The 21,601-nt window shown below is 54.9% G+C and overlaps 1 protein-coding gene across 1 annotated transcript; it reads right to left on the minus strand.

The window, feature by feature from the left end:
* Window positions 1–9,591: 9,591 nt before the first annotated feature.
* Window positions 9,592–20,687, minus strand: LOC136663181 (Krueppel-like factor 5). The gene is made up of 4 exons (XM_066640162.1): window positions 20,520–20,687; window positions 12,690–13,587; window positions 11,657–11,716; window positions 9,592–9,770 (listed from the first exon to the last, which is right to left on the minus strand). Exons 1-4 carry the CDS (start codon window positions 20,685–20,687, stop codon window positions 9,592–9,594), a joined length of 1,305 nt encoding a protein of 434 aa, XP_066496259.1.
* Window positions 20,688–21,601: the final 914 nt, after the last annotated feature.

The raw sequence follows: 21,601 nt of genomic DNA on the forward strand, positions 1-21,601 counted from the left end.
GCATCCGTTTTGCCCTGACTATTTTTGGAGATATAGTATAGCCTCATTAGTGAATGGTTCAAGCAGCTTCCTCATGAGGAAGCCATGGTGTAGGGTTCTTCATGAGGAAGCTGCTTGAACCATTCACTAAAGAGGCTGTGCCATGTCTCCAAAACTAGACGTGATAGGACAAAACGAGTGCCATTTTTGGAATCTGCACCCCAAATATACCCAGGAATTGGTGTAACGTTTAAGGAAGCAAAATGTGTGTTGGCCTGTGTTATTGGAACTGAGAAAACAAGGCACGCTTTTCTGGCATGGGGAAATATCCATTTCTCTGCAGACAGTTGAACCCAGCAGCAGCCTTGACCTTCAGGACTAGGAATCAGGGCTTAGGTGAAGGTCCAAGGGACAGCAGGGTTGCCATTTGACGGACTCAGATCGGGGTTTTTTTAGAAGTTGCTGTTGGGGGAATCAAATTTGAACATGGTTTTTCAGAAGCTCTTCTATGTGCGGTGTGTGTTTTTTCTTTGTCTCTGTCTGCCAAATTCCGCCCAGGGAGAAGTGTCCCTGCACTAGTCTACAGAACACAAGATCCTGTCTGCTAACCAAGTCAGATCTATAGGGTCTGCCTTGCTCCATTTTGTCAACATAGGCGGGTGGCAGCAGCAGATTTTCAGGCAGAGAATCTCCCTGGGAATGCTGCTGGCTTGAATCTGGGACCTTTTGTGCGCAGGGCAGGATCAGCGGCCCCTTTACATCAGGACTGGGGTAGTGTCAGGAACAGCCAGAGCTGAAAAGGGGTGATCCCTTGGAGTCTTTTTAACTACACAGACATGGAGTTAGAACTGGTGGGGGACAGTGGGGTGGAGGGAGCTGCCTTGTACTGAAAGGGGGCTCTTTCTGCCACCTGTTTGCCTCCAAAGCAGGATGGCGCTTTCCCATCTGCTGTTGCTTGTTGAGGAGCCACTCGCAGAGCAAAGCCCCAACTCCCCGGCCTGCCCAGCTCTCCTTTGCCATGACCCAGTGGCATCACTAGGGGGGGTGTGGAGGGTGTGGGCTGCACTAGGTGATGCCCACAGGGGGTGACACCACTACTAGCTAAAATTTTTAAAATCTTGCTATTTTTGAATACCTTCTTGGCAACCTTCAGTCTCGAAAGACTCTGGTATCGCGCTCTGAAAGGTGGTTTTGGCACAGCGTCTAGTGTGGCTGAAATGGCCAATTTGGGAGTGACAATCCCTTCCACACCGGGAGCAAGTGCAGTCTGTCCCTAGTCTGTCTCCCTGGCTGTGGGCCTTCCTTCTTTGCCTCTTAGCCTCAGACTGTTGACCAAGTGTCTCTTCAAACTGGGAAAGGCCATGCTGCACAGCCTGCCTCCAAGCGGGCCGCTCAGAGGCCAGGGTTTCCCACCTGGAGGTCCACTCCTAAGGCCTTCAGATCCCTCTTGCAGATGTCCTTGTATCGCAGCTGTGGTCTACCCGTAGGGCGCTTTCCTTGCGCGAGTTCTCCATAGAGGAGATCCTTTGGGATCCGGCCATCATCCATTCTCACGACATGACCGAGCCAACGCAGGCGTCTCTGTTTCAGCAGTGCATACATGCTAGGGATTTTGAATACCACCATGTTATATATCATCCAATGCATAATTTCATGTGAAATGCAATGGAGCAAACCGAGTTGAAATCTCTGTTCTGTCAAAGGTTATAGCCAAAAATGCAGTGAGGGTGGAGCAATGGTGTATCATCACACCCACCACTGAGACCCTTGCCCCACTCATTGCATGGGAGGAGGTCTATAATGGGATGACACACTGACTTCCACACCAGGCGACGCAAACCCTAGTCGCACCACTGCCATGGCCCCTTTGGTTTGCTGCTCCTGCCTTCTCCCCCTCTGTGCTTTTGCAGTGGCTTCCAGATTACATGCTTGTGTGGCACTGCCAGCCTAACTTGGTCCTGCCCTCCCAGCTCTCAAAGCCTGGCCAGGCTGCATTGTTTTTAATGACTGTAATCTTGTATTCAGCCTTGCTACAACCTTAAGCAGTAGGTCACTACTTCCCATTTTACAGATGGGGAACTGAGGCTGAGAGGAGGCATTTTGGGCCTTATTGGAGGAGTCCACCTCCAAAATTTCCTCCTGGGATGCTCTGTAGGCCAGCTGGAAACGGGCTTGCATTTGGGCAGAACCTGAGCATTTGTTGAGCCGGCGCACCCATCCATCTTCCACAGCAGTGGCTCTGGTTGACTCCTGACTGAAACCTCACAGTGTGTAACCCCCCAATTCCAACGCAGGCGCAGCTCAGTCTTAGGAGAACTTCCACACTTGTCTCTGTCTGTCACACCCTGACTTTAGCGCTGGGTGTGTGTCCTGCCTGCAGAGGGCGCTGCTGGTCTCGCATTCAGAGCTGCGTCCTAAAACTGCTTTCAGAAGGCGGAGTTGCCTGGTGTTTTCCAGCAAGCAAGCTTGATTATGGTGGGTGTGCTTTTGTTTCTGAAGTGGATGCAAACAAAAGCCCTTGGCTGAGAATTGCAAGGTGAGCTTTGTTGCGGGGCAGCACTCATTGCCAGGGCCTCGCCTGCGATGCAGCCATTCTGCCGCCTTCTGTGCACACTCTGAGGTGTGTTTAAAAATGGGCTTTGTCAGCTGCATGCTCAGAGTGAAAGCAGTGAGAACGGGCAGGGAGGGGTGCCTTCTGGGGCAAGCAGGCTGTGGGGTGAATCCTCCAGCTCCCAGCACTATGTGCTAATTATGATGTGTGCGGCCTCTGCGTTTCAGCACTTCAGGGCTGCCAGTAAAGGCCAGCCAGAAAGCGGAACTGCAGGCAGCAGAGTCATAACACCCCCCCCCCCCCGTCAGCTCTGGCAGTTCCCCTGTAGGCATCAACCGTGAGGAAGGGCAGCAGCTTGGCGCACAGCAGTCCCACCCCCAGGTCTGCGCACCCCTCAGCCAGGCCCTTGGTGGGCTACTGAATAGAACTCTCCCTCTGGTGAATCTTATTTTTCCCCCGCCCCTCCCTCTGGTTGAAGTACAGCAGTCTTTGCTGTGGCAGGTTGGTGAAGGGCAGGATGGTGGAATCCTGCCTTGTGTGCTCCTGGGCTGTGTCCAACTGGAGTTAAGGCGAGCCTCACATGTGGAAACCAGGGAGGTGCTGAGCTGCTTCGGGGGGGAGGGTGGCCGTCACCTGCAAGGAGCCAGAGAGCTGCACAGGCGGCAGAGAACGAGGGGCAGGTGAGAGGCACGCAGGTGTGAGAGGGCTGGTGGGGAGAGTTGCTCCAGGACTGGGTTCCTGTCAAGGTTTCTGGGTCGCGGGTGTGCCATCAAACCCAGCAAAGGCACATCAGTGATGCTAACCGGATGGGACTGCAGGGCTTGCTCAGCTGAGCCTGAGCTGCACTGCTTCGTTCCTCCACTGGCTGTGCGGCCTGCAGGCCTCCCAGCCTGGCAGTACAAATGACAATGAATGGCCCAGCAGTGAGCTAGAGTTGGGCCAGTCAAAGGATCTCCAGGACAGCTCTCCAGGGTTCCAAATGGGGTCCTGCCCCACCTCTCGTTCCTTGCATCAAACTGTTTGGGACCTCATCCCTTTAAGGCCTTGTCCCCTGTATCCGCCTGAGCTGGGAGGATGCAGCCACAATCCACTAACCGTCCACTTGGCCTGACTGTGCGGAGCTGAATGGAAACAGCTGGTGTTTGGGTGGCAGTGGAGGAGCACCTCTCAGCTGTGCCACTGTTCTGGCCGGGATCCTGGCCTGCAGCTCTCTGCTAGAGCATTGCCAGTGACGAAAGGTGGCCTTTCTGTGGCTGAGCCACTGCTGGGGTGCACCACGTGCTCCAAGGCTGGAGAGGTGGGAGTCTGCAGTGATGCTGGACTACTGCTGGTTTCCTTGCCTGCTCACCTCTTGCCTTTCCCTTTCCCCCCCACCCCCAGCCGCATCTAGCGATGTTCTCAGACAGCCTCCCAGGGCAGGGCCCTCTTGGGAATTTCAGGTTTTTCTACTTTCCTGCAGAGGGCCAGAGGTCAGGCTGTCATCCAAAACCAGAGCAGGACCAGAGACCTCCCAGCAGCAGGTCCTCTCCTGCTTGCATGCAAGTCCTCCTGGGCCGTGTTTAGTCTTGCTGCAGACTGGAAAATGAGGCCAGGGGAAGCGCCAGGAGCAGCGTGGAGGAGGCGAGACGGGGCTCCACACTTGGGCAGCTCTGACAAGCTCAGAGTGGGTTCTGGCATCTCTGGTGCTGGTCGACGCTGTGCCTGGTCACCAAGCAGAAGCTGGGAACCTCTGAGAAGCCTGAGGCCTGTCCAGCCCCAGGGGAGCTGCAGGAGTGCCATACAGCACTCGGCCTCCCTCCTTCCCTCCCTGGGGAATGTGGGGAAGGTGACGGTGCTCCAGAGAAAGAGATCGGAAGGAAAGGTGAATGGAGAGGACAAAGGAGTTGACTGGGCTTTCTGCAGGAACCAATGGGCTCTGCTAATCCCAGCTGGGCCCCAGCTGGATGATGGGGGGTGGGGAACGGGACTGTCCCTGGTCAATCAGTGCTCCTGTCCCTGCCTCTGTAGAGCACAACCTTTGCTTGCTTTTGTGGGTTGCCAGAGTTCCTGGAACCCCGTCTCCCAGAGTAAGGCAGTGGCCGCTTCTGGCCCACTGGCACCCAGGCAGGAGCACTGCAGTCCTGTGGCCATTTCCTGTGTGAGGTTGTTTTGGGCAGAGACCCAGTGCAGGGACATCTGCCCTGTGATGCGGGGAAGAATTTTCTTGCATGGTCTCCACCCCGTTTTGCTTTTCAGTTGCACAGGCAAAGAGGCTGTGGAGGGTTCGAGGGAGCCCTTGGTCAGCGACCCTGGGGCACTGCAGGCCTGGCCTGAGTTTTGGCTGTAGAGGGTGTGGAGAGCCAGCCGGGGGAAGATGGATTTGGTACCCCCCCCCGGCCACCATTGGTTGTACTGCTACAGCCTGTATCCTCTTCCAGCAGAAAGCTTTATCCCTTGTATCTGCATACGGCTGAAACGATCCCTTGACATGGTTCAGCTAAAATGGATGGGGGTGGTGGAGGGATCCCAAACGTTGATGGTGGGGGGGGGGCTTCCACAGTGGGTGTTATAATTTATGGTCTCCCAAAGCTGTGAAAAGGGAAATGAAAATGGGGTGCTTCAGTCTGCCAAAAAGAGGCCCCACTGAAGTGAGCAGCTCTCCAAGGTCTGAATATGGCTGCGGTGTCAAGTCTTTAGGGGGAAAAAAGGCAATATACGTTGACAAGTGTGTTTGTACAGGCTCCCCTTCCTCTTGGCTCCAGGTCAGAGGCCAGCATAGCTGGAGAAGCAGGCAGAGAAGGGCATGCCCCACCCACTGTGCCTGAGCCCCTCCTTTGCCAAATAGCCCACACACACCCACTGAGTCCAGGGCATGGGTGATAGATATCTGTTTATTTCAGTAGATATATCTGTATATAGATATATTCAAAACCGTACATGAGGAGTTTTAACTCCTCCAGGGACCAAAAGAAGAGGTCCCCTGGCCAGTTTGTGCTTGCTCTTTTTTGTTTAAAAAAAAAAAAAGACAGGGTAGGTGATATTCATTCTTCTGAAACCCCCTCCCCAAATACAATGGGCAGGGCTTGTGCTTTTCCCTTGGGTCTGTTTCCAGATCACTCCTGCAACCTCATTTAGCAGGGAGTGGATGCGGGGGGGGGCAGCATTTGCAATGTCCCGGCAGAGTGTTTTGGGGCCTTGCAGACCTCTTCCCTGGGCCCAAGGGAGGGGGTCCCCTGCTTGCCATTCTCCCTGATGAGGATTTCTGTGAAACCCCCAAGCTTGCAGCGGCCCAGCCTAGGACCAAATACGGTCTCTCTCCTTACCCATCTTGTGCTTTCTGCTCACGCTCAGGTCGTTAGTTGAGTCATCCTGGAATCTGCACAGTGAGTGATTTCTATACAGTTTGGCCTGAAGAGGAGACATGACCTTGGAGTGTATTTCTGGACAGGACTGCAGGAGTGAGATGTGGGGCTTCTGAAGGATGAATATCACCCCTCCTGTCACCACCATGATTTTATTACAAAACATCAGGTAACGTACATATATATTCAAAGAAACCAATAAAAACCTTCCACCCACCGCAATTTTCCAGGACACATTCTATGTTCATACCATGTGTAAAAAAGAGGAACGACAGTCCTTCCATGCCTGCACACATGGCATTCTGTACAGTTGTCCATCTATATACAGGGACGCCCCCTCCCCCCCTCTGGGAGACACACAAGAAGCCACAGAAGACACTTCGAGCCCTCCGTTTTGTTCTTTCTGAAATGGAGGGGGGGGGGAGACAATACACTTCTGGGAGTTCCTTTCATTTTGCTGGAACCCCAAATGCCCCTGCAGGACTGGCAGCCTGCAGAAAAAGGGGTCATCTGGCAGCAGGGACAGGCGTGCACATGTTTTGCAGGGCTGCTACTTGCACAGCCTGACGGTTTGGCTCTGGGTAGGGTGCCTGCAGGTGCTGGTTTTGGAAGAAGGCCCACCAGCTCAGACTGGGCCCAGGTTGCCCAGCACCTTGTTTGTCAGATGTCCCTTTGAAAGTTGGCTTGGCTTCTTGGAGCAGTTGCTGCCTGGATTGCATCCACGCCTGGAGGAAGGGCCTTTGTAACCCCCTGAGTCTCAAGGCTCCCGAAGGAGACAACAAGAAGGCCAATGACTAAAGTCAAGGCGGGTGGGGGAGACACCCTCCTCTGCTTTTGTGGGCTCAGCAATCAGAGCTGGACTGGCAGCTGAGCTGGGAGTGTCCATCCTCACTGTGGTGTGGGAACTTGGGGATTACAAGCCAGTTGCAGATGTGTGTAAGGAGCCAAGTGCGAAGCCTATTTGTGCAACATCCGGCACTGTGGAGCGTACATCCCTTTGCTCCAATTGCTTGGAGCCAGAGAGCCACATCAGCCTGTGGTGTGGCCTCACTGCTGATCCATCTCCAACCATGATCATGATGGAAAGCAATCCAGTTGCAGCTTCCTCCAGAGACCCAGTCCCATCACTCACCCTCACGCTTCTATTGGGTGCCCCCCTTGGGAGCCCCCTCCACTCTCAGATGGAGGTAGACCCTTGTATGGCATTTTTCTAGACAGCTTCTGTCTGTGGGGTGCTGATCTTCTGGGCTGGCACAATCTTTTGGCATTGTGGGGGCACCAAAGTGGAGGGTGTCAATCCTCAAATTAATATATTGCACATGCAGCACTGTGTCAGGTTGACCTGGGGGGGGGGCGTGGAGGACAGTCTCATGCAGCAAGTTCCAGGTGGTCTGTTCCCCCCCCCCCCCCATCCTTGAACTGGAGGAAGAGAAGTGTCCACTGCAGCCCAGGCAGAGAGGAGCTGCTTTGGGGGTGAGTTGCTCTGGGTGGGAGGAGGGTGGTCCTTCGAGTAAGACAGTCTCCCCAGGACCACGTGTTGCCCCCCCTCTCTGCAGCAGCAGCCCAGAAGACTAAGGAAGAAGTCAGTGTCTGGGAGCCCCCTAACAAAAGTCCCCAAGAACAGCACAAGCACGGCTGGGAGAGGAGGTCCCAGCCCTGCTCTATTGGAGGTTGAACCAGAAGGCGAGAGTTGGAAAGAATTTTGCTTTTGCACAAACTCAGTGCCTGCTGAAATGTTGAAATCTGGCTTTCAAAAATGTCCATAGCCCTATTTGGAGGGATGCAGGCTACAAAGGGCAAAGAGTCAGCCTTGCAGATGAACCTGGAAGACCTGGATCTGGACGAGTTCTGCCACAAAGGCCAAAGGAGGCACGATGTTGTTAAAGGAATCTTATTAATGTTTTTCCCAAGTAGCAGTCACAGGTGTGCCTGATCCCAAGGAGGGGGGAGAGTCCCTGCCATGCTGCAGGCCTGATTGGAGTTCCCACCCCAGTGCGATTTGTCCCAGGACAGAAGCTGTTCTTGGGAAAGTAGGAGCATGCTGCAAGTTGACGTATCACACTCTCTCCCCTTCAAACACTCTCCATCTTGGAGGATCATTTTGGGAATGTCACGTTCCTCAACAACCCTCTGACCAGGAAAAGACCAGCTTGATTTTTTGGAGACTCAGTCTGACTCAGCAGCTCAGATCTGGCTTGGGATTTCTGTTCTGCTGGGGGAGTGGGACTTGCTGGGGGTGGGGGCTGACAGGGTTTGGCATACATTCCAGGCGAAATACCTGGCAGCTCTGGATGTCACTCTGACTCTGTACCTAGATCTTCATGTCCACAACCAGATCCCGCAGGGGTGGGAGTCTGTCTGTCGCCTGGGCTAACTTGGTTGACAAGGAGAGGGGGGGACTTGGCATGAAACACGCTGCGCTTCACCTGCACATGCTCACATAGTCCTTGCACATGCTCACACAGCCTTTCCTGACAGAGGCCCCAGGGCACATGAACTACAGTAAGAGGTACAGCCTGATGTGGGGCTCTGGGGCTTCCTGGGACTGGAGTGAGGGGATCTGCATCCACTGTTGTTCTGGCTGCAGTGATGATGCAATCCCTGCAGGCTGATTTCCAGACAGGGTTGGGAGGGCTGCCCCTTGTCAGAGCACCTTGGAAGGGGAAGGGTTCTGTGCTGCAAGCAGGGGTGTACCAAGTCATCTGTTTTCATGAGTGACGCACGGGCAGCAAATCCCACAACTAGTAGCATGACCAGGTCCAGGAGAGGGACATTCCATGGAGAGGGCAGGCTTGGGGGAGTTGGTTCCTCACTCTATTTACAGCCCCTTCTTGCTCCCGTCAGTTGCAAGACTGCATCTGTGCTTCGCTCTCCATTTGCCTCCGAACAGGGCACTGCTACATTCCTTGACACATAGCGAGGCAGCAGCAGTCCCTCCAAGGCCACAATCTGGTGAGGTGGGGGGACAACCATCAGCCTTGAGCCATTTCAGAGTGAGGCCAAGTTCTTGTCCGAGGTTCTGGCCTTTATCATTTGGCAATGTCCATTCCTGGCCCCAGCAAACCCAAGCAGGTCTACCAAATATGGACTCCCACCGTTTTCTTCTGCTTGGATCTGGAGGGCGAGTTTTCAGTGCATTCTGGGGGCCCAGGAGGTGGGACCAAGTGTTCTGGGGGGCCTCGATGCTGGCATTTCCCATGGAGTGTGTTGCACTTCTTCCACCACCATTCCAGTCGGTTTCCTCGGAGCAATTCACAGAAGCAGAAACTGCAGGGACACCGGAGCCAAGGGGCACATCCTGGCCCTCCTTTCCACAAAGGTGAGAAAAGTGAGATTGGGGCACCAGGAGAGGCTGGCGTGTCTTGCCCAGCCACAGGACAACAGTACTGCCCACTGCTCACCAGCAGGCCGAGGCCTCCCTAAGAATTCCAACAGGACTCTTCCTGCAGCCATGGAGCCAAAGCTCAGCCAACCTGATTAGTGCCAAGGAGACAAAGGAGATGAGGGAAGCCCAGGAGCCTTGGACAGGTGGGACAACAAATCACATGCCTGCTGGAGATGAGGAAGCAGCTCCTGGGTCAGGAGGAGGGTCTTTCCCACTCTGGACTGATCTTCCTGGCAGGGGGCAGAGTCAGGGGAGCCAAGCCAGCCGAGGGGTGGTTTGTTCACAGTGCAGGGGGGCTCCTATGTACAAGGCAAGAGGCGGAGCAGCTCCATGCCCTAGTTCTGGTGCCTTTTCATGTGCAGCGCCAGGTGGTCGGAGCGGGAGAAGCAGCGCCCACAGGCCGCGCACTTGAACGGCTTGGCCCCCGTGTGCTTGCGGTAGTGTCGGGTGAGTTCGTCCGAGCGCGCGAAGCGCCAGTCGCAGCCATCCCATGTGCACTTGTAGGGTTTCTCTCCTGGAAGAAAGAGCAGAAAACGGGTCATTAGGGCACCTGCACCCTGTTGACATACACCCAGGGGGACGTGGGCAGCTGTTCTTGCCATAGAACTCACCAGTGCAGTAGCAACTCCCCCCACTGCTCTGCCCCGGGAAAGAAACTGCTGTTCACGGTTTAAGAACCGCAGTGAGGGCAGAAATGCAGCCGCTTGGCCTGCTCTCCAGCCCCTCCCCCAGGGGCAAACATAACCCCAAACAACAAGGCTACTTTCTGTGCTTGGCACATGGGGGCTCTGGGCTCTACGCACCAGACTCCTCTGAGGCGCACCTTGCAGCACCCCCCTCTGGCCACGCAGGGCCCTCCCAAACCCAGTCCCTTTCCCTGTGTGGCCCCTGAGCAAGCAGGCAGCAGCATCCCACACAAGCCTGGCCTTTCCTGACCCCCAAATATTTGCATATTGTCAGGGCAGTTCTGCAGGACTGGGAGGGAGGGACTGGGAGGGGAGGAGGGGCCTGGGTTGCAGAGCAGGCTGAAAGCCTTGCAGAAAGCCATCCCTGTTCCAGGAAGGTCTCCTGTGCACTAGCCCGTTGCAGAATGGCGAGGCTGCCACTAGGGGAGCGGCAAGCCCAGTGTTGCTCATGCACAGCTCCCAGAGCTCTGAGGATCTGTGGGGCATGTGAAGTGGGGGAGACTCCACATAACCACCCGGTGAGGTAGTCTGGGCTGAGATGTGGGGTGATTTGTTAAGATGGCTCAGTGACCTTGACTCAGTGAGCTGAAGCCAGATCTTGCCAGATGCGGGACACATGCCTCACTGGCACTCACGCAACAGCAGCAGCATGTAATCTTCAGTGCCTCTGGTGTTCCTCATGGCCTCAGGTACGGCCTGAAAACCATCCCTGCCTCCTGTGCAGAGCCACACATTCACACAGGTACACGCCCAGGCAGGGCCAAGCACATCCCTATCTGGCTGGGACTGGCATGTGCAGGGCACACTGGCCACGGGTGGGGGGATGGGGTTTTACAGCTCCATTAAGGCAGAGTGTCAGCTCCACGTACCATTGGCCTGTTGAGAACTTTACCATTCCCTCAGGATCACGTGGAGGTGGCAAATGACTCCCTTTGCAGGTGATTTTTGGTGCAAAGACAAAGGTGATAGTCGCCTCACGCAGGAAGCACCATTGTCCCCGGCAGGTTCACTCTCCATTCCAAACAATTACCAGGCTGGCTTCCAGGCGAGAAGCCGGCCCTTGGCATTGTGTCTCCACCTGGCTCCTGCTCCCGGGGCAGCACGGCAGGGCAGCCACAAACAATGGCTCCAACGGCCACTCCCATTCCCACCCACGGCTGCTGAGTTATAGATTTAATCTCACAAGGCTTCTGCGGCAAGGGGTGGGACCTCCTGCGGATGAGTGACGGCGCAGGACTGCGCGATTCAGTCCATCCAGAGCAGCTCATCGCCTCTGCCGATCAAACTGCAGCCTGTACAAAGCGCCCTCTACTTTTCCAGTCCCTCTCACAGCAGAGTCTGACACGCCCTGCTCCAGGCTTCCAGGCAGAGAGGAGTCTCTTCCAGCCCTACCTGCAGAGGCTGCTGGGGTGAGAACCGGACCCCTCTGCATGCGTGCAGGGACTCCTCACTGAGCCACAGTTCCTCCTTGAAACAGAGAATGGCTCTAGCAGCAGAGCCGGACACATGGATTGAGGACCAGGGCTGGCATCCCACCCAGAGCCTCCTTCCTCCATGAGACAAGCCTTATGTTTAGGAACCAGGCAAAATGTCCCCCTCCCCTGCAACATTTTTATTTGGGACCAAAACAGCTGGTTTCATTCACTTGGGAAGTGCAGTATTTCTGACCAAGCTCGTTCCCCACCAGATGTCTCACTGCGGAACATGCACCTACCAGTGTGAGTCCTCTGATGTGCCTTCAGGTGCGAACTTTTGGTGTACACTTTTGTGCAACCTGCAAGAACAAAGGGATGTCGTGAGACGTGATTCCTCCCAGCCCAGTCTCAAGGAGCACACATTTCCCAAGGTTGGCCGAGAACAAGAAAAGCCTCAAGGCCTGCAGGAGGACAGGCCTGAGAGCTGCATTCCTGGGTGGTGCTCCGGGGCTTCCGCTGCAGCAGAGGGAGGGGAGGCTTCTCCTTTCAGCCTCATGGCAGCCCCTCTTTGCTGGAAAGCTCAAAGTTAACCAAGAGGGCCTGTCTGCGCTACGCACTGTTCACTGGAGGTGATTTAAGCAAGCCAACTGTTTGCAGAGGAACCCAGAGACATGCCTGTGATATCCTGATTCTCATGCCAAGGATGACTGCCAAAGGACCCTCCCCCCCACACACAAACGGCCGAAGGCTCTTCCCTCTGCTGTAGGCTGCGTTCATTCACTCCCAGTCATTTGGCCCGCTCTGTTTTAGAAAGAGCTTTGTTCTTTAGGTCAAAAGGAGACGCTGCAAACAGGGCCGGCTTTAAGTCAATTGGACCAATTGTTCCCAACTGGGCTCTGGGCCTAAGGGCCCCTCACTCTAAGGTACAAATAAAAAAATAAAATTATTATTTGTACTCAATCATTTCACAGTCACTCAGACAAGTGGTTTTGTAACTATTTCCTTTTCAGAAGTAATCTACACATTTTGTTTGTTTACTTTTAGGCTTGCAATTTTATATTAAAACGTGCTTAAATCCGTTTGGTTCATTAACTACCTTTTAAGCTCACATTTTGATTGCTTTCCATTCTACCACAGAGATATAGTCTAAAATACATTTAATTTATATCTCTTTCTTTTGGGATATAAAATGGGCCTTAGCCTTGGGCCCCACAGCTCCTAAGGCTCTGCTGAAAAAACACAGCGTACAGCACTGAGACGCCTTGGCATGTCAAACCCACTGGCAGCCACATCTATAGCCAAATGCCTGCAAAATGGTTCCTGTGCCCCTACCAGGGTAATCACAGTGATGAATCCTCCTCTTCTCCAGTTCTGGGTTGTTCCTCCGGTTGTATTTAGGCGTCTGCAAGATGATGTGCCCCTGGGAGAGGGTCCCAAGGCTGTTTGCAAGTGGGGCGACCTGACCCGGCTGTGCCAGTTTCAGTCCAAAAGCAGCTTCATATGGTGGAGGAGGTGAGATCGTGTTGATGAGCTCAGGCTGGTTTTCGGGACTGCCAGGCTGTGAGTTGGGGGGTGAGGGGGGCAAGTGGACTCCTGGCGTGGGATAGAACTGTCCTGGCAGGGGGAGGTTGCCTTTCCCCTGGGGAGCAGCTGGGAATGGCTTCACCTGCCCTCCTGGCCTCCTGGGGAGCGGTCTGGAGTCCAGCAGGGGGCTGCTGGTGGACATAGCGGCACTGCCGACGGCGCTGCTGGCAGTGGTGCCACACGTGGAGTGTGCCATTGTGGTCATCTCCCCACCGCTGCTGCCGACCGGCAATGGATACAGCAGGCCTGGCTGCGAAGACAGAGGAATTTCGGGGGGCACTTCTTGCTTGACAAAGATATTGTTCACTGCCACGGACTGCGGCATGCTGAAGACACTGGTGAAATCCGGCAGGGTCTGGATGGCCCCCGCAGAAGAGGAACAGGGCTGAGCAAAGCTGGTGCCAGGCTCCACCTTCACCTGAGGAAAGGGCACCAGGGGCTTGGTGGGCCGGTAGAGCCCTGTGCGCAGGTGCGTGGTGTCTGGCAGGATCACATTGATGTTCACACTGTATGGGGCCGACGGGGACTTCTCTGCAGAGAAATACTCGTCCACCACAGAAGCGCTCTCCCGGCGGTATTTCCTGTCTGGCCCCATCAGCACGGAGGGCGCCTGGCCAGAGAGGTACTTGTCCATTTCGGATGGGACCTGGAATGAGGAGGCAGAAGAGAGGCAGGTGAGAGAAGAGCATGGCTCTCACAGAGGTGAGCCAGTTGTCAGCTGAGATGTCCGCACCACCTCCTCTGAAACACGGCACGACCCTTTTCATTCCAAAGATAACTTTGATCAAGCAGGAGCAGAGCAAGGGAGGAAGGAGCAGCTGACTAACAACCAGCGCTGGAATAAACGAAGTGTCTGGGGGGGGCCATTCTCCTGCTGCTTTCCCCTTGGCTGGAAGCCTCCCCAGATCGCCTCTGGGCATGTGTCCAGGGTTGGGCAGGGCCTACCTGCACAGGGCTACCTGGACCACTCAGGAGGACTGCCCACAGCACCTCCCCGTGCAGGTGCCTGTGAATTGTGTGGCTGATTTGCAAGTCAAAACACCAAAGAGCACAGGTGGGAAGGAAGCTGCCTCCCTCAATCAACTTTCAAGTGGAACAACCAAAATGAGGAGTGGGGAAGAAGCTCCTTCTGCCTGGAGAAGGCGGTCCTGAAAACTGTCCCTCAGTAGGGATCCAAAGGGGCCTGAATCTGCACCTGTGAAGGACTTTTCAACTCATCAGTTGCAGCCAAGTGTCTCCACCCAGGAGGCAGGCCCGGCATCTGCACTGCATGAAGTCATCCACTCCGCTGGTGAACACACTCCTCTCTGGAAGGCGCTTTGTGGGGAGCCGCCTCTCTCCTTCCCACCCTCCCTTGGCGCTGCTGGGTCTTTCCCAGCAGCTCTTTTCAAATGCACAAGCAAATCCCTCCTAGGCAGTACCAGGGAGCCCCCTCAGGGCTCAGATGCCAAGCATACCCAAGTGGCCCACTTTCCTGGGCAGGGAGGTGCCAAGGGCAGACTCCCCAGCGCCCTGCAATCCTGACCCTTCCTTATCTTGGGATGACACCACAGAAGACTCTTCCCCCAGGCTCCTGCTCAGAAGCGCCCAAAGCTGCCCTAAGCTGCCTGTTGTGGCCTGCTGGCAGAGAGCAGGCAGCTCAACGCTGTGTGTGGACTTCACATCTAACGATGAGTCTCCCCCACATTTCACCCATCCTTCCGGGCATGGACACCCCATATTAGACTCTTCTGCCCCAGGGAGCTCTTAGGGACTGCTCACCAGAAGCAGGACCTGCTTGAGGGGCTGTGGGAGGGGGGTGAAAGCAAAGCGCAAGCCAAGGTGCACACAGGGGCGGCCTGGGAGAGCAGGCGAAGGACAGCCCGGGCCAAAGCAGTGGGAAGGCCTTGCCTGAAGAAGGAGCAGTGAGCAGCCGAGGAGGCAGCCCTTGGCCCGGGGTGCTCTCGCACGGCCCTTGTGGACGGGTTCCAGGCCAGCCTGGGGGTGCAGCCCAGCTGCCTCCTTGGGCACCTCCTGCTTTTCCAAACCCCCCTGGGTTGTCCCAGGGCCCAGGCCATGAGAATACCAAGGCACCCACGAGCCTCTCTGTCCAAACATTCCTGGCAGATTATCCAGTATAAATGAGGATCCCGGCCTTTGATCGCTCCCGATTATAGCAAGCCCTGAGCAGATAGCAGGCGGAACAAGGTACGTTGCTGGGGCAGAGGCATGAAGGACAAGGGGAGAGTGCAAAGAAAACCCCTGCAAGGCACCTCTCTCTCTCTCTCTCTCTCTCACGTGCACACACATGCGCTACCCACAGAGATATGAAAGAGATACCGTTTTGATCACAAAGGAAAAGGAACGCAGGGCTGGCGGGAGGGGCACTGTCGAGTTCTGCCAACTGCTTCAGATTTTTAAAAATGGAACACGATTTCATTTGGGTTTGGCTCAATGTCAGTCTTTATTGTCTCTCTAGTAAAATATTGACCAGGGTAAATATTTGATCACTCAGTCTTGGTATTGACCTCAGCCCCAGCCAGTGGTGGTTTATGGCTCCTCTTCTCCTTCCAGAAGGTTCAGTGCCCCGGCCCGCAGGGACCCCTCTGCAGCCAGAAAGCACCTCTCCTCTCCTCTCCTCTGGCGACTTGCAGCATATAGACAGGTGCCCCCCCCCCAGCATCCAGCGGAGTCCACAGAACAGGCTGGTTGTGGGAAACTGGCTCCAGGAGGCCCAACCTGCCACAAGTGGCCCTCCTTCCACCTCTGCCTGCCTGGAAGTCCAGGCCCTGAGGCTGGTTGAGGAAGGGAGGAATGGCTGACCCAGGCTGCGGGCACCCCTCTTCTCCTCAATTCCTCCTCTTGGAACTCTGACTGCCTGCAGGTCCAAGCCCAACAAGAGCACCTTGAGACACTCCTCCCCCAGCGGGATTTTGGGCTGCACTGCACAAGAACCCTCATTTGGGGTGGGGTGAAGCAGGAGAGGCTCAACCTGCAGAAGGGCCCAGATGTCACCCCAGCGTCCTCTCCAGTTGGGCCTGGAAGAGACCCCTTTCTGTGCCTGACATCCTGGGCACCTGCTGCCAGTCGCTGGGAACTGGACTGAGCTCCGTGGAGCCTTCGCGGCCCGCTCAGCAGGTTATAGGACCGCAGACTGCTCCACCAGGACAGGTAACTGTCAGGTTCTCTTGCTCAGACCCCCACCCCCAGCAGCCTTGTCCTTTCCTCTCAAAAGGTGCCACTGTGGCTTGCTGGGCTCACTGGACTCCATCTCGATCCAGGCAGGATCTTGAGTCCAGAGAGCAGGTGTCTGAGAGATGCCCAGGTGCCCTGCGTGCGGCATTTTCCATCTGCACAAAGCCAGGCGCCCCTCTGAAGCTGCCATTCTAAAGAGGAAACTGCTCTGCATTCTTATGTGTCTCATTGGGGTATCAACAACTTCAGCATCCAGGCCATGGGTCACTGGACGGACGACCATGGATCTCTCCCCCATCTCTGGACACTGCATTCCGCTCATCAAAGAATGTCCTTGGGGGAAGGGGTCTTCATGATCAGTGCTCGTAAAAGGACTATTTGCACATAAGAGGACCTAACTGGCTCGTGCAAGGAGGCAAAGGCATTTCAAGCTGCAGTCCAAATGGCTGCCCGTTCTGGCTTGGGGCGCTTCTACCCTCTCCTTCCCTCTCAGGGCATCGGGAGCAGCGAGAGGAGCAGGAAGGCTCCCCCCACCCAGCACAGAAGGTGTGGCTCACCTCCCCCTGTGCCTGCCGTGGCTACGTGTTCCTGCTCTCGTAAACGTGCTTGGAACCTGAGCCCTCTGAACATGATCTCATCCTGACTGGCACCAAACCAAGAGCAGCCAACACCATCACAGAAGGGAGCGTGTGCACAGGCACACACACGCATGTCCCAAGCGGGGAAGTGACACACAACAGGCCGGGGCAAAGGGCACCAGGCACCCAAGTGAGTGGGCTGAGGAGAGTTCAGTGCAACGGGAGAGCAAGCTGTCTCACAGAGATGGGTGACTAGCAGTGGGGGGGGGCCTCCCCACGCAAGGTTCTGTTGGCACAAGGAGGGCACAGCAGTCGGGAATGGTTGTGGGGGTCCTCCCTGCTCCAGCGTCAGGGCCAGCCGGATGTTGGGTGCTGAACATATCCTGGTATTTGTTGAGTGGCTCTGTTGACAAGGAAGTGAGACCCTCTCAGGAAGACTTTCTCGCCAGCGCTGTTCCTTGCTCAAACCGAGACAAAATCGGAGTCCTCAGCAGGAAGTCCTAGCAGGAAGAATCACTGGGAAAGCCGCGTTCTTTCTAGCCGCAGCAGAACAGGTTCACCACATGGATCTTCACGAGTGGAGGCTCCTTGGACAACCACTGACTGTCCAGAGCTGGACAGGCTGCTGGTCTAGGCTGCTTCCCCCCATCTAGGCCCCTGTTCCCTGTCTAGGCCCAAGCAATTCAGTCTCTAAGGCGTTGATGCAAGTTCTTAGCCTTCATTCTGAGTCCTGTTTATTTTTCTTCTGCTTTACGATCAAATAAATAACATCTCCTTACAATGTCCTGCAACTGGAGAGGTCACTAGATGGAAGGCCCATCTAGTCCAGCTTCCTGGATGCCAGGCTGGCTGAAAGAGTCTCCAAAGAACACACTTAGATGCCTTTTGCAACAACAAATCCACCTGTCTGTCTCCCAGGTTACTTGGCTTGGCAGGTAGAGAAAACTCCACACTGTAGAGATCAAAGGAGTTTAGGGCCCTCTCTTGGCTTTGAAAGATACTCCTGATTAGGCCTTTCAGGAAATTCCAAGAATAAGGAATTGGGCAGATGGAGGTAACAACCAGCTGCCACTTCTGGGGAGTGCCAGGGCCTCAGATCTGTCCTCCTCTGCCCACCCCCTTTCTGGACTCCAGAGAACATGGGGGGTTGCCAGGCTCAGAGAGAGTTTTCCATTTTCTGGTTTCAGCCCTGATTTCCGTTTCCAGTTCTCAGCAAAGCCTCTGCATAGCAGGAACTGAGCATGTTCTACTTCAAGAAACGGCCACCCGGCAGACTGTGAGCTGGAGGGGCAAAGAAAGGGCCAGCTTTAAGCCAATTGCTCCCTATTGCGCCCTGTGCCTAAGGGCTCCCCCACACTGGGGTAATCTCATTTTGTCAAACACACACAACACATTGCAACAGACACCTAACACCACATGGCCCATTTTATAACAGCAACAATTTTAATCTAGTCAGTAGTGTTTGTATATACTGTTTCTATTTTGAAATGGACCGTGACCATTGGGCCCCACCAAACATGTTTCCAATTGGGCCCCCCAGCTTCTAAGGCTGGCCCTGGGCAAAGACCTGGTGCCTCCGTTCCAGACAGGACAACGGCAGGGATTGACCCTTCCTCCTCCTCCAGTGCAGGCAGGGCAAGGGGACCCAGAGGAGAGGTGGTGTGAGGGGCCCGCAAGGATCTGCTCCCTCAGTGGGGATTCAGATTATTGTGGATTCCTGAGTGGTGTTGGCTGGAGCCTCTTCCTTGCTCAGAGTCTGCAGCACTTCGGTTGCTTGCCAGCCTCAGTGTGGCTCCCCTTCTTGCCTTCCCCACAGTGCTAAACATTGGTGCTGTCTCTACACCGCCAACAAGATGGCGCTGGGAGGGCCTGCCCTAGAGGTTAATCATTAGCTGAGATGCTGCATTGCCTTCGCAGAAGAAAATGGAGGAAGCCTTTGAGACGTCAAATAGGAAAACAGAATTGGCTCAAGAGCTCGGTTCTCCCAAAACACGCTCTGCAAATGTGAAGCAAGAGTCCAGCTTGGGTGGGGTCAACATTACCCCTGCTGATTCACAAAAGGGAAAAATGTTGACGGGGTGGATTTGATCCCAGCTATAATTTCAGTATCTCTGCGACCTCACACCTGGAAGAATGGATCTGTTTCAGCTGGTTTTTGCTCCAGCCTCAAGCACCTCTTTCCTGGAATGCCCACGGTGGTGATGAGAAGACCGCCTGATGAGGAGGATCCACACAGACATGAGACGACAGTTGCCTGGTGGAACCATTTCAAGGGCGCCCACAACGTAATTTTTAAAATTTAGAAATATTTCTATCCCGCCTCTCCTCTGCCCATTGGGAGGTATCCGAGGTGGCTTACAAAACAAAGTGAGTATAAGCAGACATCTTCACTCATAAATCCCCAGTTCCCCCCAAAGGCACAAAAGAAGGTGTTTTCTGCTGCCATCAGAAAGTGGGCAGAGATCTCCAGCCAACGGCTCTCTAGTGCTAAGGAGTTCCACATACCACGTGCTACCAGAGGAAGCCCTGGTGATGGCCATCATGCCGCAATGGCCCCAGATCTTAGAAGCCTGGAAAAATGTCTCTTGGCAATCCGGGTGATCTCAGTCAGAGTGCCTTACTTTACAATCTGCAGCATGAGCTGCTGGGTGTTTGGAGACAGATTAGGCAAGGTCAGCATGGGGGGGGGCAGGTTCTCTTTGGGTGGGATCTCTCTCTGTGTAGCCACACTGTGACACACTGCACAATTCCTGTTCAGAGGACAGAGAACCATCACCTTCCTTCACACCCAAGGGGGGAGTTCATTGTCCTCTCACGTGTCTGAATTTCAACTGAAAAAGGTGAGGCCCACTAGGATTTTCCCTCCCCCATCCTGGAGCACTGAAGTCATCGGGAAACTTGTGCTGGAATGTTGCAATCTCCCCCCCCCCCAACTAGGGTTTTACCTTCTCAAGAGTGGGGTTCCCTCCCAGTGCCCCTTCTGCAATCTCTGCAACTGAACTGGAAGGAGAAACAAGCAGCCCTCTGCCTTCAGGTGTGGCCATGTGTCACTTGGCTCCCTTCACCCCCTTATCCACAGCTTTATCTCTCTGGCCGCCGCTGGTGGGAAAGCCACAGAACTGGAGGATTTCAAGGAGAATTCCATTCCAGTGATTTCAAAAACAAAAGCTCCAACACAAGGAGCGAGGAGTGGCACGTAATCCCAGGCCCTGCAGAGCAATCGCTGAAATGCCTCCCCCCCCCCCGGCACTGGGCCAAAGCCCAGGCTGTTCTCCAGAAGCACAACAAGCAACGCAGACTCTAGGCAGCCACTTTTCAGAGCCCCTTGTGGTTCTTGTGTCTCCCACCTGGTGCTGCCCAGCACAGATCTGCCTCTTCCAGGAACTTTATGCCATCATGCAACACAAACAAGACCAAAGCCAAACAACCAGATTTTTGAAAAGCAAAGCTCTCCTTTTCATCCAGGGCCAACGGAGTACCTGGCCCTGTCTGTAGGACACCACTCAGACCTCCCTTTCACGTCCACAGGAGATTCACACTTTTATGCCAGGCCGAATCCTGATCTGGCACGAACCACATGCAGCAACTTCAGCAAACTGTCTTAAATTACACCAGCCTCCAACTGAGTGTGGCTGCCTCGCCCTCCCTTCACTGACAGACCATTCCACCACTCCTGCAAGGAAAACTCACACTCCTTCTCAACTTCCATCTCATTTATCTCACCAGAGCTTTCAATGAAAAAGACAAAGTTGTTGGCTTGCTCAAGAGAAAAGCTTCCAGACCACCCGAGCTTTGCCCACAATCCCGGGGAGTCCCACTTACTTACCGGTGCCAGTTCATGTGAACTCTCCAGGATCCGCCCCGATGGCTTGATGTCTTCGAAGACTGCGGTGTCCTCGGCCGGCTCCCTGGCCATCACGACGGGCTTGAGCGGTGTGAATGCTGTACTTTCCTCAGAAACCGGGGTGCTCAGGGCCAGCCCGGCGCTCGTCATCCTGCCCAAGCTCCCCCACTCCCACCTGGCTGAGTTGCGAAACACAAATCAGAGAAGAAAAACGAGTTTGGGGGCACTGCAGCGCTGAGGAACTCCAGAGCACGCCTGCTGCCTCCTGTGGGTCTTGAGGAATCCAGGTGCTCTGCAGCCTTAAGAATCCCAATCTGTTGCAGAGAAACTTCACCTGTCCTGAAGTGGGAGGCCCTCCAACCTGCAACTGTCTGTGACAGGCTGGCCGAGCCAATCCAGGAGGAAGTCTGCTGAGCCCTGGCCAATGAAGGAGCCAAACACCCTCTTCCTTAGGGCAACACCAGGCAGAAGGAGTGAGCGGTGCAGGGAGCCTGGCTGCTGGAGCCCCATCCATCGGCCATGTTGCAGGCTGTGGGAGGAAGGAAGGAGAAAGAGCCAGAGGCCAGCCAAGTGGCCCGCAAAGTGCTTCTGGGGCGAATGGCTCAGGCTGAAAAGCACCTGGGCCATCAGACTGCCCCTCTCAGCACGTGTGCCTCACTCTGCCAGGCTGCAGTGGTAGACTTGTGAACAGAACATAAGAACAGCCCCACTGGATCTGCTGGGTCTTGCTGGCATCTGTCCTCAGAGCCACTCTGTGAGCTGCTTCCATTCTGCAGATGGGGAGTGGCAGTTGAGGACCTGTGGCGTGCCCAAGCCCTCGGCAGAGGTGGGGCTGGAACCCAATTCTGCATCCACAGGACCACACCTCTGGTAGCCTATGTGGGACCACGCTGGGCAGGCTCGAAGAACTCAGGGCTTGAATATCTCAGGCTTGAATAACTCAGCTAGCTAGCCAGGTATTAATCACGTCTTTTGATAAAACGGCATCTAAAGTGACCACCGTTGGGATACCAGGAGACAGAAAGTAGGTGAGGTGGTTTTACTTCCTTGGTGACTGCAGGAAT

This window comes from Tiliqua scincoides, chromosome 12 (assembly GCF_035046505.1).
Source record: "Tiliqua scincoides isolate rTilSci1 chromosome 12, rTilSci1.hap2, whole genome shotgun sequence".
NCBI classification, from domain to species: Eukaryota; Metazoa; Chordata; class Lepidosauria; order Squamata; family Scincidae; genus Tiliqua; species Tiliqua scincoides.

What these genes read in the sequence shown, in the direction of transcription:
- LOC136663181 (XM_066640162.1), bottom strand. Translation starts at nt 20,687, where the DNA reads ATGACGAGCGCCGGGCTGGCCCTGAGCACCCCGGTTTCTGAGGAAAGT. An exon ending in GTTCACATGAACTGGCACCG is followed by an intron (nt 13,588 to 20,519) that starts GTAAGTAAGTGG and finishes TCCTCATTCCAG; the next exon opens with GTCCCATCCGAAATGGACAA. An exon ending in TCATCACTGTGATTACCCTG is followed by an intron (nt 11,717 to 12,689) that starts GTAGGGGCACAG and finishes TTGTTCTTGCAG; the next exon opens with GTTGCACAAAAGTGTACACC.